At 43.2% G+C, this 17003-nt stretch overlaps 2 protein-coding genes across 2 annotated transcripts; both read left to right on the top strand.

The window, feature by feature from the left end:
• The first annotated feature begins 3209 nt into the window (after window positions 1-3209).
• On the top strand, window positions 3210-3548 carry LOC138350558 (S-antigen protein-like). The gene has a single exon (XM_069301570.1). The coding sequence runs from the start codon at window positions 3210-3212 to the stop codon at window positions 3546-3548; it is 339 nt and encodes a 112-aa protein (XP_069157671.1).
• A 3497-nt stretch (window positions 3549-7045) lies between these two features.
• LOC138350512 (uncharacterized) lies at window positions 7046-9442 on the top strand. The gene is made up of 3 exons (XM_069301530.1): window positions 7046-7275; window positions 7663-7728; window positions 8009-9442. Exons 1-3 carry the CDS (start codon window positions 7264-7266, stop codon window positions 8531-8533), a joined length of 603 nt encoding a protein of 200 aa, XP_069157631.1. The 5' UTR covers window positions 7046-7263; the 3' UTR covers window positions 8534-9442.
• Window positions 9443-17003: the final 7561 nt, after the last annotated feature.

Raw genomic sequence — 17003 nt, 5'->3', positions numbered from 1 at the left:
GAAACCTTAGATGGGACAGGAAGCCTTAGAAGCCTTAGATGAGACAGGAAGCCTGAGAAGCCTTAGATGGGACAGGAAGCCTTAGAAGCCTTAGATGAGACAGGAAGCCTTAGAAGCCTTAGATGGGACAGGAAGCCTTAGATGGGACAGGAAGCCTGAGAAGCCTTAGATGGGACAGGAAGCCTTAGAAGCCTTAGATGGGACAGGAAACCTGAGAAGCCTTAGATGGGACAGGAAGCCTTAGAAGCCTTAGATGGGACAGGAAGCCTTAGAAGCCTTAGATGGGACAGGAAGCCTTAGAAGCCTTAGATGAGACAGGAAGCCTTAGATGGGACAGGAAGCCTTAGATGGGACAGGAAGCCTGAGAAGCCTTAGATGGGACAGGAAGCCTTAGATGGAACAGGAAGCCTTAGAAGCCTTAGATGAGACAGGAAGCTTTAGATGGGACAGGAAGCCTTAGACGCCTTAGATGGGACAGGAAGCCTTAGACGCCTTAGATGGGACAGGAAGCCTTAAACGCCTTAGATGAGACAGGAAGCCTTAGATGGGACAGGAAGCCTTAGACGCCTTAGATGGGACAGGAAGCCTTAAACGCCTTAGATGAGACAGGAAGCCTTAGATGGCTTCATGTCGATAGATAGATAGATAGATAGATAGATAGATAGATAGATAGATAGATAGATAGATAGATAGATAGATAGATAGATAGATAGATTGATAGATAGATAAATAGATAGGTGATAGATAGATGATACATAGATGATACATAGATGATATATGTATATGATAGATAGATAGATAGATAGATAGATAGATAGATAGATAGATAGATAGATAGATAGATAGATAGATAGATAGATAGATAGATAGGTGATAGATAGATGATACATAGATGATACATAGATGATACATAGATGATATATATATGATAGATAGATAGATAGATAGATAGATAGATAGATAGATAGATAGATAGATAGATAGATAGATAGATAGATAGATAGATAGATAAATAGACAGGTGATAGATAGATAATACATAGATGATAGATAGATAGATAGATAGATAGATAGATAGATAGATAGATAGATAGATAGATAGATAGATAGATAGATAGATAGATAGATAGATAGATAGACAGATAGATAGATAGATAGATAGAATGGGGGGGCATTGTGTGAAAATCCTGGTTCCGGCTTCAGTGAAAGCCTCAGGAAACCGTTGTATGTTCAGTAGAACTCCAGGTTACAATACCTTTGACCATGTCATGACTGGGTTGTCTGGGGCGTGTGCCTGGAAATACCCACCGCATGGGTTCGAACCCTCTCCGGGGCTCCTACGGAATATCCCAGGAAGCCTTAGGCTTGTCACAGTACCCTTTGGGCAACGATTGACCTGCATCAGAATACAACCCCCCCCCTCTACATTAACCTAACTTCCTGGTTCCGGATTCACGAAGCAGTTACGCAAGCACTTACGAACCTGGGGTCAGATTCACGAAGCAGTTACGCAAGTACTTACGAACGTGTACATCTTTCCTCAATCTTTGACGGCTTTGGTTACATTTATTAAACAGTTTACAAGCAGGAAAACTTGCCAATCAACTGTTGTTATTGTTATAAACAGCCTCCTGGTGCTTCGGAGCTCATTAACTGTTTAATAATTGTAAACAAAGCCGCCAAAGATTGAGAAAAGATGGACAGGTTCGTAAGTGCTTGCGTAACTACTTCGTGAATCTGGCCCCCAGGTTCGTAAGTGCTTGCGTAACTACTTCGTGAATCTGGCCCCCAGGTTCGTAAGTGCTTGCGTAACTACTTCGTGAATCTGGCCCCCAAGTTCGTAAGTGCTTGTGTAACTACTTTGTGAATCTGGTCCCCAGGTTCGTAAGTGTTTGCGTAACTACTTCGTGAATCTGGCCCCCAGGTTCGTAAGTGCTTGCGTAACTACTGTGTGAATCTGGCCCCCAGGTTCGTAAGTGCTTGCGTAACTACTTCGTGAATCTGGCCCCCAGGTTCGTAAGTGCTTGCGTAACTACTTCGTGAATCTGGCCCCAGGTTCGTAAGTGCTTGCGTAACTGCTTCGTGAATCTGTCCCCTGGTATCTATATTTGCTGCTAAGGGAACAGAGGTAGCAACTACGAACCCTCTGAGATTACGCTACCTCTGGATGGCAGAGGTATGAACCATGCACAAACGTCTCTGTCCTATCTTGAGGTTATCTTGAGATGATTTCGGGGCTTTAGTGTCCCCGCGGCCCGGTCCTCGACCAGGCCTCCACCCCCAGGAAGCAGCCCGTGACAGCTGACTAACACCCAGGTACCTATTTTACTGCTAGGCAACAGGGGCATAGGGTGAAAGAAACTCTGCCCATTGTTTCTCGCCGGCGCCTGGGATCGAACCCAGGACCACAGGATCACAAGTCCCGCGTGCTGTCCGCTCGGCCGACCGGCTCCCCGGTAATCGAACCCGATGCTTTCCAGCTGTGAACCCGTTATCTTGAGATGATTTCGGGGCTTAGCGTCCCGGCGGCCCGGTCCTCGACCAGGCCTCCTTTTTGTTACACATCCCCAGGAAGCAGCAGCCCGTAACAGCTGTCTAACTCCCAGGTACCTATTTACTGCTAGGTGAACAGACGCATCAAGGCGAAAGAAACTCTGCCTATTTGTTTCCGCCTCCACCGGGGATCGAACCCGGAACCTCAGGATTACGAATCCCGAGCGCTGTCCACTCAGCTATCAGGCCCTGATATTCCCCCCTTGCCATCAAAAGTTGACATAATTGTTCACCTGTGTTGAACAATACGTCAAGTTCTCCCTGTGTTCACCTGCCACTGAACATCCACCAGAAGCGACCTTGAACCAGCATACAGGAGAAAGCACATCAGATAATTACCGTGCGCGGCTACCCCACAAGTCTTCACTACTCCGTCTGCATACATGGATGAGCAGAGGATGGCCAGTGAGTGGATGATTGGTTGGATAAATTGTCGAAAGATTGGTTAAGATAAGTTGTGAAATGATTGGCTGGATAGGTTATCGAATGGTTGGCTGGATAAGCTGTCGATTGATTGTCAAATTATCAAATGAATGGTTGAATAAGCTATAGAATGATTGGTTGATTAATTTGTCGAATGATTAGTTGGATAAGTTATAGAATGATTAGTTGGATAAGTTGCCAAATGATCAGTTGGATAAGTTGTCAAATGATCAGATGGATAAGTTGTCAAATGATCAGATGGATAAGTTGTCAAATGATCAGATGGATAAGTTGTCAAATGATCAGATGGATAAGTTGTCAAATGATCAGATGGATAAGTTGTCAAATGATCAGTTGGATAAGTTACCAAATGATCAGTTGGATAAGTTGCCAAATGATCAGTTGGATAAGTTGTCAAATGATCAGTTGGATAAGTTGTCAAATGATCAGATGGATAAGTTGTCAAATGATCAGTTGGATAAGTTGTCAAATGATCAGATGGATAAGTTGTCAAATGATCAGATGGATAAGTTGTCAAATGATCAGTTGGATCATTCAGCTGGATTAATGTAACAAGTGAGGTTTCCCTTAAGGATCGATCCTGGGACCACTGCTGTTTCTAATTTATCCTAATGATCAATCCCAGGGAGTGATCTCGTGCCTGTCAATGTTTGCGGACGACGCCAAAATAATGAAGACTGTAAAAACAGAGGACGACTGCAGAATGTTACAGACTGACCTTAGCAAACAAATGGTTGCTAGAGTTCAATCCCAATAAGTGTAAGGTAATGAAAATGTTGAAGGGAGAGAAGACCAGGTGTCTACACCATTAACGGAAGGCGATCTGAGAGAGAAAATGATTTGCGAGTGAACATATTCCATCACTAACACCTGAGGCACACACACAGGCAGGGTGACATCAGCGGCATATGGGACGCTGACAAACTTTACAACGTCGTTTAGAAACCTAAATTACGACGCGTTCAAAGCTACACAGCTTTTGTTGGACCAGACTATAAAAACAATACACAATGATGGAAGAGGTTCGATCCCCGGTGGAGGCGAAGACAAATGGGCAAAATGTTTCTTTCATCCTGATGCTCATGTTCACCTAGCAGTAAATAGGTACCAGGGAGTTAGACAGCTGCTACGATCTGCTTCCTGGGGGGGGGGGGGGTGTAACAAAAAGGAGGCCTGGTTGAGGACCGGGCCGCGGGGACACTAAGCCCCGAAATCATCTCAAGATAACCTCAAGATAGCCCTCCAGGTGAGGTGGGTCAAGGCCCGGCCCCCAGGGGCAAGTACTCCCACAAATTTATCTGTTCAGTGTATGACAAACTCCTGCACACTGGCCACAAGGAATAGCTAGTACGTATACTTTATGGTTTATTAATCACAGAACCCTTTCCCATGATAAAAACCCCCTGACGCTGCTGATTGATTGATTGATGAAGATTAAGCCACCCAAAAGGTGGCACGGGCATGAATAGCCCGTAAGTGGTGGCCCTTTCGAGCCATTACCAGTATCAAGAGCTGATACTGGAGATCTGTGGAGGCGCAACTGCACCCTGTGCGTGACGGGAGATGTCTCCCGGACCAAATGGTGACCAAATGGTGCCTCTTCACATTTACTTTATGCTTAGAACTCCCTCCTGGGACAGGAATGGTGGCTGACACGTGACACATTAAAGGCTGACCCAAAAATCTCTTCAGGACATACAGTTGGAATATCCCGTAACCCCAAGACATGAGACAATCCTCTCTAAACTCCCTCCCACAAACACAACAGTGGAGCAAGCTTAGCGCTGCATACAGTAATAATAATTATTATTGTAGATCGTGGCCAATACTTAAAAAGGGTATATAAGGACCTATCTGAGGAATATTCCAGAGTCAACACAAATGGCCTCCCGCCCTCCTGGGGCCAGATTCACGAAGTAGTTACGCAAGCACTTATTAACCTGTACATCTTTTCTCAATCTTTGGCGACTTTGTTTACAATTATTAAACAGTTAATGAGCTCCGAAGCACCAGGAGGCTGTTTATAACAATAACAACAGTTGATTGGCAAGTTTTCATGCTTGTAAACTGTTTAATAAATGTAACCAAAGCCGTCAACGATTGAGGAAAGATGTACACGTTCGTAAGTACTTGAGTAACTGCTTCGTGAATCTGGCCCCAGTTCAGTTACCAATTGAATCCGCGTTCTCACGGTGCAGCCCGTCCTCCAAACAAAGATCCAAAAGTGATTCCATGCACCCGCCAAACCCCCTGTTTATGAATGAAAAGCGGTTTACACACGGCTCACAACTGTTGACGTTCGAACATATCCGGAACAAGTGCTTCACTGACGACTGGTGTTCGAACCACAACGCTGTAAATGCTTCACCCACGTACTACAAATACAAATAATCGCCAACAGAACCTAAACACCTAACCTAACCTATGGCTATATATGCACAATATGCTAATATATTAGAATATTAAATTATATTTAAGAAAATTCCCGTTTTGAGTGAACAGTATGTAAAAATTTATGAATGCGTCTGTGGGGTCGACCGCTGGATGGAATGGACTTGAGTCGATTGAACCACATATCAGAAGATGAAGAAGCGACGACGTTTCGGTCCGTCCTGGACCATTATCAAGTCTCACACAACTTGATAATGGTCCAGGATGGACCGAAACGTCGTCGCTTCTCCACCTTCCGATGTTTCGCTTGGTCATCATATCTTCAGCCTCGTTATTGTGACTCATCATCTTCATGTTGCACACTTTACCATATACGACACACGCCCATCCACTCGGGCTGGACGGCACAGCGAAGAACTCGCTTCCTGTAGGGTCGGCGTCCGATCCCCAGGTGATCCTATAGGTTCCAGCTCCTTGACCTCTTGTTCCAGCTCCTTGACCTCTTGTTCCAGCTCCTTGACCTCTTACTCCAGCTCCTTGACCTCTTACTCCAGCTCCTTGACCTCTTGTTCCAGCTCCTTGACCTCTTGTTCCAGCTCCTTGACCTCTTGTTCCAGCTCCTTGACCTCTTATTCCAGCGCCTTGACCTCTTGTTCCAGCTCCTTGACCTCTTGTTCCAGCTCCTTGACCTCTTACTCCAGCTCCTTGACCTCTTGTTCCAGCTCTTTGACCTCTTGTTCCAGCTCCTTGACCTCTTGTTCCAGCTCCTTGACTTCTTGTTCCAGCTCCTTGACCTCTTGTTCCAGCTCCTTGACTTCTTGTTCCAGCTCCTTGACCTCTTGTTCCAGCTCCTTGACCTCTTGTTCCAGCTCCTTGACCTCTTGTTCCAGCTCCTTGACCTCTTGTTCCAGCTCCTTGACCTCTTACTCCAGCTCCTTGACCTCTTGTTCCAGCTCCTTGACCTCTTGTTCCAGCTCCTTGACCTCTTGTTCCAGCTCCTTGACCTCTTGTTCCAGCTCCTTGACTTCTTGTTCCTCCCAAGTGTTATATAGTCATGCTGGCTTAGCATTTTCTCCTCATAATTGCCTTGCCTCGCCTGTTCATAGCATCAGTAGTGACAGAAAGGCAACCTGCTCTCGCACTAGACAGCACATATATGACTTATTGCCTATAGTCACTATTTCGCTTATAAATAAGTACATATGTGACAGAAAATAACGATATGGTAAAACAACATATATTGTACGCTGGTTACGTGAAGAGAATGGGTTGTAGGCTTATATTTAGCATAGATCCTAAAAGTCGGAATTTTGAAGGACTTATTTCATTCTGGGATTGGCTAAATTTCCTAATTAAAGTATTTTTTTTATGAATTCATGCCATTAAAACATTTGCACTTTCAAAAAGCGTATATTGATTGAGACATACTTGAAATCTGCCTAATTTTGATATTTATCAAGAGTTGGAAGTGTCTTATCCAGTCTTATATGAATAATCGCTTATGTTTTTTTTAAATTGTTTTAAATTTACATAATCCCATAAAGGATTTATCTTGCTTTCACGGCAACGTTCAAGAGCTAAGGCTCCACAACCTCCAAAAACACGCATGAAAGCAAAAGTTACCCCTCGCTAATTTGTAAAATTTTTTTTAGTAAACAGGTATAACTTAGGAAAATTGCCGTCGCATCATTGCATAATGTGCAACTCTGATGCTACATGCAATCACGGATCACTTCAACGATGAAGAACTCGGATCGGATGATCGGGTGATTGCAGCTACTCTGCCGTGACATCATATGTCAACATCGGCCAGAGTATATAAGGGAGGAGAGATGCCGTCAGGTCATCAGTCGCCTGACACCTCTATACCAACAGCATGTCTCCTAAGGTAAGTTTCCTCCACAAACAAATAAAGTATGCAAGCATTGATCCATTACACTGTTATGATCAAGTATCAATACTGCATCGGATTTGAGTTTAAAATTTAGATTTTAAGAGTACAGTTTAGATTCTAAATTTCAGATTAAATCACCAGTATACTGTAATTTTAAAAGCATCAGTTAAAGGAATTGAAATAAGTTTATTGAGGTCAAATACACACTAAGGGATGAGGTAGCTCAAGCTATTCTCACCCCGTTCAGTACATCGTGTTAATACATACATAGACACACATCACAAACAATAAACGCATTACCGAACATTCTGAGAGATAAACATATACATTTCCTATCAGTTAAAGAAGTATTGATATTATTATGATTGGTTCCTCCTGCAGGTGGCGCTGCTGTGTGTGGTAGTGGTGAGCGCCCTCTGCGCGGACCCCCCCACCACTTACCCTGATGTAAGTTCATATGAAGTTAGTTTACTGTCTTAACTACTTGGATTGGTTGATATAGCGACGGCCTCGCTCCTTTGCAAGTCGGCGTTCGATCCCTGACGGTCCAATTGGTTAAGCACAGTACTTTTCCTCAGTTCCCCCTCTCCCAGTTCCATATCCTCACAATTCTCCCAAGTGCTGTATAGTCGTAATGTCTTATAGCTTTCTCGTAATTACTGATGCTATTGGAAGGTTGTGAGATTGACAATGATGCGTGCTTTAAGATCAGATCCTCCTCCTGCAGGCTTACCCCAAGTACGACTTCAACTACGGGATCGTAGACGGCCTCACCGCTAACAACTTTGGCCTCCAGGAGTCCCGGGACGGCGCCAACACAGCCGGCCGATACTACGTGTCGCTGCCGGATGGCCGCCTTCAGGTGGTAACTTACACGGCTGATGATAATGGGTATATGGCGCAGGTAGATTACCAAGGGGAGTCTATCTACCCCTCGCCGGCCCCTTACCCGTGGGGAGCTCCACCCTACCAGCCGGCTCCCTACCCGCCCCCACCACCAGCCTACCAGCCTCCTCCACCAGCCTACCAGCCTCCTCCACCAGCCTACCAGCCTCCTCCACCAGCCTACCAGCCTCCGCCACCAGCCTACCAGCCTCCTCCACCAGCCTACCAGCCTCCGCCGCCACCACCACCACCACCACCACCACCACCACCACCATACCAGCCCCTGCCTTACGCTCCTGCCTGGTACGGTCCACAACCTATTCCATATGGACCGTACAACCCATCCCCCTATCCTTTCTATCCTTAGCTACCACGGCTACACTCCCTCACTCTCCCGTACCTCTGACCCATACAACCTGTGCTCTTCCTGTACACTCACGTCCTCTCACTCTACCGTTCATCTACTCTCACTCTACCGCCCATCTACTCTCATTCTACCGTTCATCTACTCTCACTCTACCGCCCATCTACTCTCATTCTACCGCCCATCTACTCTCACTCTACCGCTCATCTACTCTCACTCTACCGCCCATCTACTCTCATTCTACCGCCCATCTACTCTCACTCTATCGCCCATCTACTCTCACTCTACCGCCCATCTACTCTCATTCTACCGCCCATCTACTCTCACTCTACCGCCCATCTACTCTCACTCTACCGCCCATCTACTCTCACTCTACCGTTCATCTACTCTCACTCTACCATCCATCTACTCTCACTCTATCGCCCATCTACTCTCACTCTACCTGTCTTCTACTCTCACTCTACCACTCATCTACTCTCACTCTACCGTCCATCTACTCTCACTCTACCATCCATAATCGACTATCATTCTACCTGCCATTTACTCTCAATCTAAATGCCATCTACTCTAATTCTACCTGTAACATAATCTTAATCTACCTGGCTTGTGTTCACATTCTACCTGTCATCTACTATAAAAATTCCTTGCTAACTGCTATCAGTCTATCTTCATATACTAACCTGCCATCTACTATCAATCTACCTCCCGCATACTAACAATATACCTGCCATCTACTCTCATTCTACCTGCTAAATACTAACAATATATCTGGCATCTACTATCATTTATCAATCTACCTCTCAACTACAATAAATCTACCCTGCTGCCTCTCAATCTACCTACCATCTACTCCTAATCTACCCGCATGTTGGTGATGATGTCATTGGTCAGGTGATTGGTTAAAGTCACATATAAGTTGGTATATATATATATATATATATATATATATATATATATATATATATATATATATATATATATATATATATATATATATATATATTATATATATATATCAGTTGCATATTGTCCTGGGGACCATTCAGGCTTGTTCGCATATATATATATATATATATATATATATATATATATATATATATATATATATATATATATATATATATTTATAGGTTGTTTCATGCAATAAAGTTTGTACCATTAAATGGAAGTTATAATTTTGATACCTGAGGATACGTGAAATTGTACAGGACATTAACAGAACACTGAACATCAACAGGACATTAAACATCAACAGGAAGAAATACAATAATGCCACCCTTGTATACCCAGTGATATCCTTCAGTCACTAAGTAAACCCAGTGATATCCTTCAGTCACTAAGTAAAGCCTCTGATTCTGACTTTACTTACTGCAAGCATAACTCAAGCCTCGGACAGCAAGTGCAGATAAAGCACCAGTCAAAATAAAGTCACTTTACTAAAAGCATTTAAAGAGGCCAAACTTTTAGGCCTATAATGTAGAACCCAATAACTTGCTAATACAAGGAAGAAGTAGACTACTTAAAGGAAGAGGGTTGAAAGGGTTCTCTGGAAGAAATGAATAAAGTTCTCAAAGGAAAACAAACTACAATCAATGGCAGTTCAGAAATCCTTCTCCTCTGAAGCACTAACTATAGTTCATTTTAAACGACAGTTAATTACCTGACAAGTACTGTACCAGCGTACCTAACGACACCTTAAGACACTCTAGCCTAATGAACAAATCCACAAGGGCCGTGACGAGTACTCGAACCTGCGTCCGGGAGCAGACACTGCCTTAACTCTCGCCTACCATCATCTCAGTGATGGAATCTCTAACATCCAGGCAGAGATAATCACATACTTAACAACGCCTTCAGTCGTGAAATGAGCGTTTTTATGTAAACAGAAAATCCAGTTACATATTTATGTATCCAGTTACTTGTATCCAGTAACCATTTTTTTATATTAGCATGACTTAATGTGCTGAGGAGACGCGGGATCACCTCATCCCGTTCACTCGACTAATATCATCTTATTTTGTACATTATGGTCCCCAGTGTACAAAATAATGGGGTACTATGAAAAATTGCAGCTTATAAATATTTACGTTTTCTATTTGATGGTTGGCTAGGTCAGTGGCTTGGGTTCGTTCCTACCCCCATAACAGGTGTGTAACAAGTATTTACACACATGTTTATTCAACGCACTGCTTGTGTCCAAGGGGAGCCGGTGGCTGAGCGGACAGAACACTGGACGCGTGATCCTGTGGTCCCCGGTTCGATCCCGGGCGCCGGAGAGAAACAATGGGCAGAGTTTCTTTCACCCTGATGCCCCCTGTTACCTAGCAGTAAATAGGTACCTGGGAGTTAGTCAGCTTTCACGGGCAGCTTCCTGGGGGTGGAGGCCTGGTCGAGGACCGGGCCGCGGGGACACTAAACCCCGAAATCATCTCAAGATAACCTCAAGATGGCGTCGACTCATCCTCGTCCAAGCTACAACCGACCTCAAATTTTTAATAAATGGCAATACAAAATGTTAAAATTTAATTAGTTTAAATTTGTAAATTTTAACATTTTGTATTGCCAAAAAATAGTGTTTTCTCAAATATAGATTAACATTAATGTATATTCTAAGTTCGTGAACATTTAGGCCTAGACTTAGGTTAGGTTAGGTTAGGTTTGGTTAGGTTAGGTTAGGTTAGGTTTCGTTAGGTTAGGTTAGGTTAGGTTTGGTTAGGTTAGGTTAGGTTTCGTTAGGTTAGGTTAGGTTAGGTTTGGTTAGGTTAGGTTAGGTTAGGTTTGGTTAGGTTAGGTTAGGTTAGGTTTGGTTAGGTTAGGTTAGGTTAGGTTTGGTTAGGTTAGGTTAGGTTAGGTTAGGTTAGGTTAGGTTAGGTTAGGTTTCGTTAGGTTAGGTTAGGTTAGGTTAGGTTAGGTTATGTTAGGTTAGGTTTCGTTAGGTTAGGTTAGGTTAGGTTTGGTTAGGTTAGGTTAGGTTAGGTTTGGTTAGGTTAGGTTAGGTTAGGTTTGGTTAGGTTAGGTTAGGTTAGGTTAGGTTAGGTTAGGTTATGTTAGGTTAGGTTTCGTTAGGTTAGGTTAGGTTAGGTTTGGTTAGGTTAGGTTAGGTTAGGTTTGGTTAGGTTAGGTTAGGTTAGGTTAGGTTAGGTTAGGTTAGGTTAGGTTAGGTTAGGTTTGGTTAGGTTAGGTTAGGTTTGGTTAGGTTAGGTTAGGTTTCGTTAGGTTAGGTTAGGTTAGGTTAGGTTTGGTTAGGTTAGGTTTGGTTAGGTTAGGTTAGGTTAGGTTAGGTTAGGTTAGGTTTGGTTAGGTTTGGTTAGGTTTGATTAGGTTTGGTTAGGTTTGGTTTGGTTAGGTTAGGTTAGGTTAGGTTTGGTTAGGTTTGGTTAGGTTAGGTTAGGTTAGGTTTGGTTAGGTTTGGTTAGGTTAGGTTAGGTTTGGTTAGGTTAGGTTAGGTTTGATTAGGTTTGGTTAGGTTTGGTTTGGTTAGGTTAGGTTAGGTTAGGTGAGGTTAGGTTAGGTTAGGTTTAGTTAGGTTAGGTTTGGTTAGGTTTGGTTAGGTTTGGTTAGGTTAGGTTTGGTTAGGTTAGGTTAGGTTTGATTAGGTTAGGTTAGGTTTGGTTAGGTTAGGTTAGGTTTGATTAGGTTAGGTTAGGTTTGGTTAGGTTAGGTTAGGTTAGGTTATGTTAGGTGGTTTGCTCCTAAGTGCAAAGGACTGTTTGCAATTTGAATTTGCAGTACGCGGGGTATCAGTTTAAGTCATTTGTAACAGCCCTCCTCATGAACACTAGACAAATGTTTGTTACTCCACCCCTCCATATCCTCAAACTACGGGCTCACCATAGCCAGTGCTACTTGTAACTTTTTGTTCCAAGTACCGAATCTTAAACAACAACAACATTCATATCCTCTATAACTCAAACACTCTTTACACGCGACTCACAACAGATGTATGAATTGTTTTCGAAGAGGGCTTCGCTCGCTTCCTATGTTCGAATAATTCAGCCCGTCCTCCAAACAAAGATCCAAAAGTGATGCCACGCACCCGCCAAACCCCCTGTTTATGAATGAAAAGCGGTTTACACACGACTCACAACTGCTGATGTTCGAACATATCCGAAACAAGTGTTTCACTGACGAATTTTGTTCGAATCATAATGCTATAAATGCTTCACCCACGTACTACAAATACAAATAATCGCCAACAGAACCTAAACACCTAACCTAACCTAACCTAACCTAACCTAACCTAACCTAACCTAACCTAACCTATGCCTATATATACACAATATGCTAATATATTATAATATTAATTTATACTTGAGAAAATTCCCGTTTTGAATGAACAGCATATTAAAATTTATGAATGCGTCTGTGGGGTCGACCGCTGGATGTAATGGACTTGAGTCGAGGACGGGTTGGAATAATTACCTCCATCAATGCCTCATTAACGTTCTGCATATGCAAATAATTTCGAACAGCAATTAAACACCTAACCTAGCCTAACATCGGCTTACCTAAACTGATAATTCTAATTTATAATAAAATTTATTTATATATGCGAAAATTCCAGTTTTTAAATACACGGTTCACAACCATTTTTAAATAAATCTTTGAGTGACATAACGTTTATAAATGCGCGGCCTATCCTTCTAAAATTAAAATGATTACAAAAACTATTTGGTGGACGGCACCAATATGTAGTGATGGACCACCAGAAAGTACCAATATGTAGTGATGGACCACCAGAAAGTACCAATATGTAGTGATGGACCACCAGAAAGTACCAATATGTAGTGATGGACCACCAGAGAGTACCAATATGTAGTGATGGACCACCAGAAAGTACCAATATGTAGTGATGGACCACCAGAGAGTACCAATATGTAGTGATGGACCACCAGAAAGTACCAATATGTAGTGATGGACCACCAGAGAGTACCAATATGTAGTGATGGACCACCAGAAAGTACCAATATGTAGTGATGGACCACCAGAAAGTACCAATATGTAGTGATGGACCACCAGAGAGTACCAATATGTAGTGATGGACCACCAGAAAGTACCAATATGTAGTGATGGACCACCAGAGAGTACCAATATGTAGTGATGGACTACCAGAAAGTACCAATATGTAGTGATGGACCACCAGAAAGTACCAATATGTAGTGATGGACCACCAGAAAGTACCAATATGTAGTGATGGACCACCAGAAAGTACCAATATGAAGTGATGGACCACCAGAGAGTACCAATATGTAGTGACGGACCACCAGAAAGTACCAATATGTAGTGATGGACCACCAGAAAGTACCAATATGTAGTGATGGACCACCAGAAAGTACCAATATGTAGTGATGGACCACCAGAAAGTACCAATATGTAGTGATGGACCACCAGAAAGTACCAATATGTAGTGATGGACCACCAGAAAGTACCAATATGTAGTGATGGACCACCAGAGAGTACCAATATGTAGTGATGGACCACCAGAAAGTACCAATATGTAGTGATGGACCACCAGAGAGTACCAATATGTAGTGATGGACCACCAGAGAGTACCAATATGAAGTGATGGACCACCAGAAAGTACCAATATGTAGTGACGGACCACCAGAAAGTACCAATATGTAGTGATGGACCACCAGAAAGTACCAATATGTAGTGATGGACCACCAGAGAGTACCAATATGTAGTGACGGACCACCAGAAAGTACCAATATGTAGTGATGGACCACCAGAAAGTACCAATATGTAGTGATGGACCACCAGAGAGTACCAATATGTAGTGACGGACCACCAGAAAGCACCAATATGTAGTGATGGACCACCAGAGAGTACCAATATGTAGTGATGGACCACCAGAGAGTACCAATATGTAGTGATGGACCACCAGAGAGTACCAATATGTAGTGATGGACCACCAGAGAGTACCAATATGTAGTGATGGACCACCAGAGAGTACCAATATGTAGTGACGGACCACCAGAAAGTACCAATATGTAGTGATGGACCACCAGAAAGTACCAATATGTAGTGATGGACCACCAGAAAGTACCAATATGTAGTGACGGACCACCAGAAAGCACCAATATGTAGTGACGGACCACCAGAAAGCACCAATATGTAGTGATGGACCACCAGAAAGCACCAATATGTAGTGATGGACCACCAGAGAGTACCAATATGTAGTGATGGACCACCAGAAAGCACCAATATGTAGTGACGGGCCACCAGAGAGTACCAATATGTAGTGACGGACCACCAGAAAGCACCAATATGTAGTGATGGACCACCAGAGAGTACCAATATGTAGTGATGGACCACCAGAAAGCACCAATATGTAGTGATGGACCACCAGAGAGTACCAATATGTAGTGATGGACCACCAGAGAGTACCAATATGTAGTGATGGACCACCAGAAAGCACCAATATGAAGTGATGGACCACCAGAAAGTACCAATATGAAGTGATGGACCACCAGAAAGTACCAATATGTAGTGACGGACCACCAGAAAGTACCAATATGAAGTGACGGACCACCAGAAAGTACCAATATGAAGTGATGGACCACCAGAAAGTACCAATATGAAGTGATGGACCACCAGAAAGTACCAATATGTAGTGACGGACCACCAGAAAGTACCAATATGAAGTGATGGACCACCAGAAAGTACCAATATGTAGTGATGGACCACCAGAAAGTACCAATATGTAGTGATGGACCACCAGAAAGTACCAATATGTAGTGATGGACCACCAGAAAGTACCAATATGTAGTGACGGACCACCAGAAAGTACCAATATGAAGTGATGGACCACCAGAAAGTACCAATATGAAGTGACGGACCACCAGAAAGTACCAATATGAAGTGATGGACCACCAGAAAGTACCAATATGAAGTGACGGACCACCAGAAAGTACCAATATGTAGTGATGGACCACCAGAAAGTACCAATATGTAGTGATGGACCACCAGAAAGTACCAATATGAAGTGACGGACCACCAGAAAGTACCAATATGAAGTGATGGACCACCAGAAAGTACCAATATGAAGTGATGGACCACCAGAAAGTACCAATATGTAGTGATGGACCACCAGAAAGTACCAATATGAAGTGACGGACCACCAGAAAGTACCAATATGAAGTGATGGACCACCAGAAAGTACCAATATGAAGTGATGGACCACCAGAAAGTACCAATATGAAGTGATGGACCACCAGAAAGTACCAATATGTAGTGATGGACCACCAGAAAGTACCAATATGTAGTGACGGACCACCAGAAAGTACCAATATGAAGTGATGGACCACCAGAAAGTACCAATATGAAGTGACGGACCACCAGAAAGTACCAATATGAAGTGATGGACCACCAGAAAGTACCAATATGAAGTGACGGACCACCAGAAAGTACCAATATGTAGTGATGGACCACCAGAAAGTACCAATATGTAGTGATGGACCACCAGAAAGTACCAATATGAAGTGACGGACCACCAGAAAGTACCAATATGAAGTGATGGACCACCAGAAAGTACCAATATGAAGTGATGGACCACCAGAAAGTACCAATATGTAGTGATGGACCACCAGAAAGTACCAATATGAAGTGACGGACCACCAGAAAGTACCAATATGAAGTGATGGACCACCAGAAAGTACCAATATGAAGTGATGGACCACCAGAAAGTACCAATATGAAGTGATGGACCACCAGAAAGTACCAATATGTAGTGATGGACCACCAGAAAGTACCAATATGTAGTGATGGACCACCAGAAAGTACCAATATGTAGTGATGGACCACCAGAAAGTACCAATATGTAGTGATGGACCACCAGAAAGTACCAATATGTAGTGACGGACCACCAGAAAGTACCAATATGAAGTGATGGACCACCAGAAAGTACCAATATGTAGTGATGGACCACCAGAAAGTACCAATATGTAGTGATGGACCACCAGAGAGTACCAATATGTAGTGATGGACCACCAGAAAGTACCAATATGTAGTGATGGACCACCAGAAAGTACCAATATGTAGTGATGGACCACCAGAAAGTACCAATATGTAGTGATGGACCACCAGAAAGTACCAATATGTAGTGATGGACCACCAGAGAGTACCAATATGTAGTGATGGACCACCAGAAAGTACCAATATGTAGTGATGGACCACCAGAGAGTACCAATATGTAGTGATGGACCACCAGAGAGTACCAATATGTAGTGATGGACCACCAGAAAGTACCAATATGAAGTGATGGACCACCAGAAAGTACCAATATGTAGTGATGGACCACCAGAGAGTACCAATATGTAGTGATGGACCACCAGAAAGTACCAATATGTAGTGATGGACCACCAGAGAGTACCAATATGTAGTGATGGACCACCAGAGAGTACCAATATGTAGTGATGGACCACCAGAAAGTACCAATATGAAGTGATGGACCACCAGAAAGTACCAATAT

Source organism: Procambarus clarkii, chromosome 46, assembly GCF_040958095.1.
Source record: "Procambarus clarkii isolate CNS0578487 chromosome 46, FALCON_Pclarkii_2.0, whole genome shotgun sequence".
Lineage (NCBI taxonomy): Eukaryota > Metazoa > Arthropoda > Malacostraca > Decapoda > Cambaridae > Procambarus > Procambarus clarkii.
The sequence above is the reverse complement of the archived record's forward strand: the minus strand, read 5'-3'. Positions and strand labels throughout refer to the sequence as shown.

What these genes read in the sequence shown, in the direction of transcription:
- LOC138350512 (XM_069301530.1), top strand. An exon ending in CCCCCACCACTTACCCTGAT is followed by an intron (nt 7,729 to 8,008) that starts GTAAGTTCATAT and finishes CTCCTCCTGCAG; the next exon opens with GCTTACCCCAAGTACGACTT.
- LOC138350558 (XM_069301570.1), top strand. Translation starts at nt 3,210, where the DNA reads ATGGATAAGTTGTCAAATGATCAGATGGATAAGTTGTCAAATGATCAG.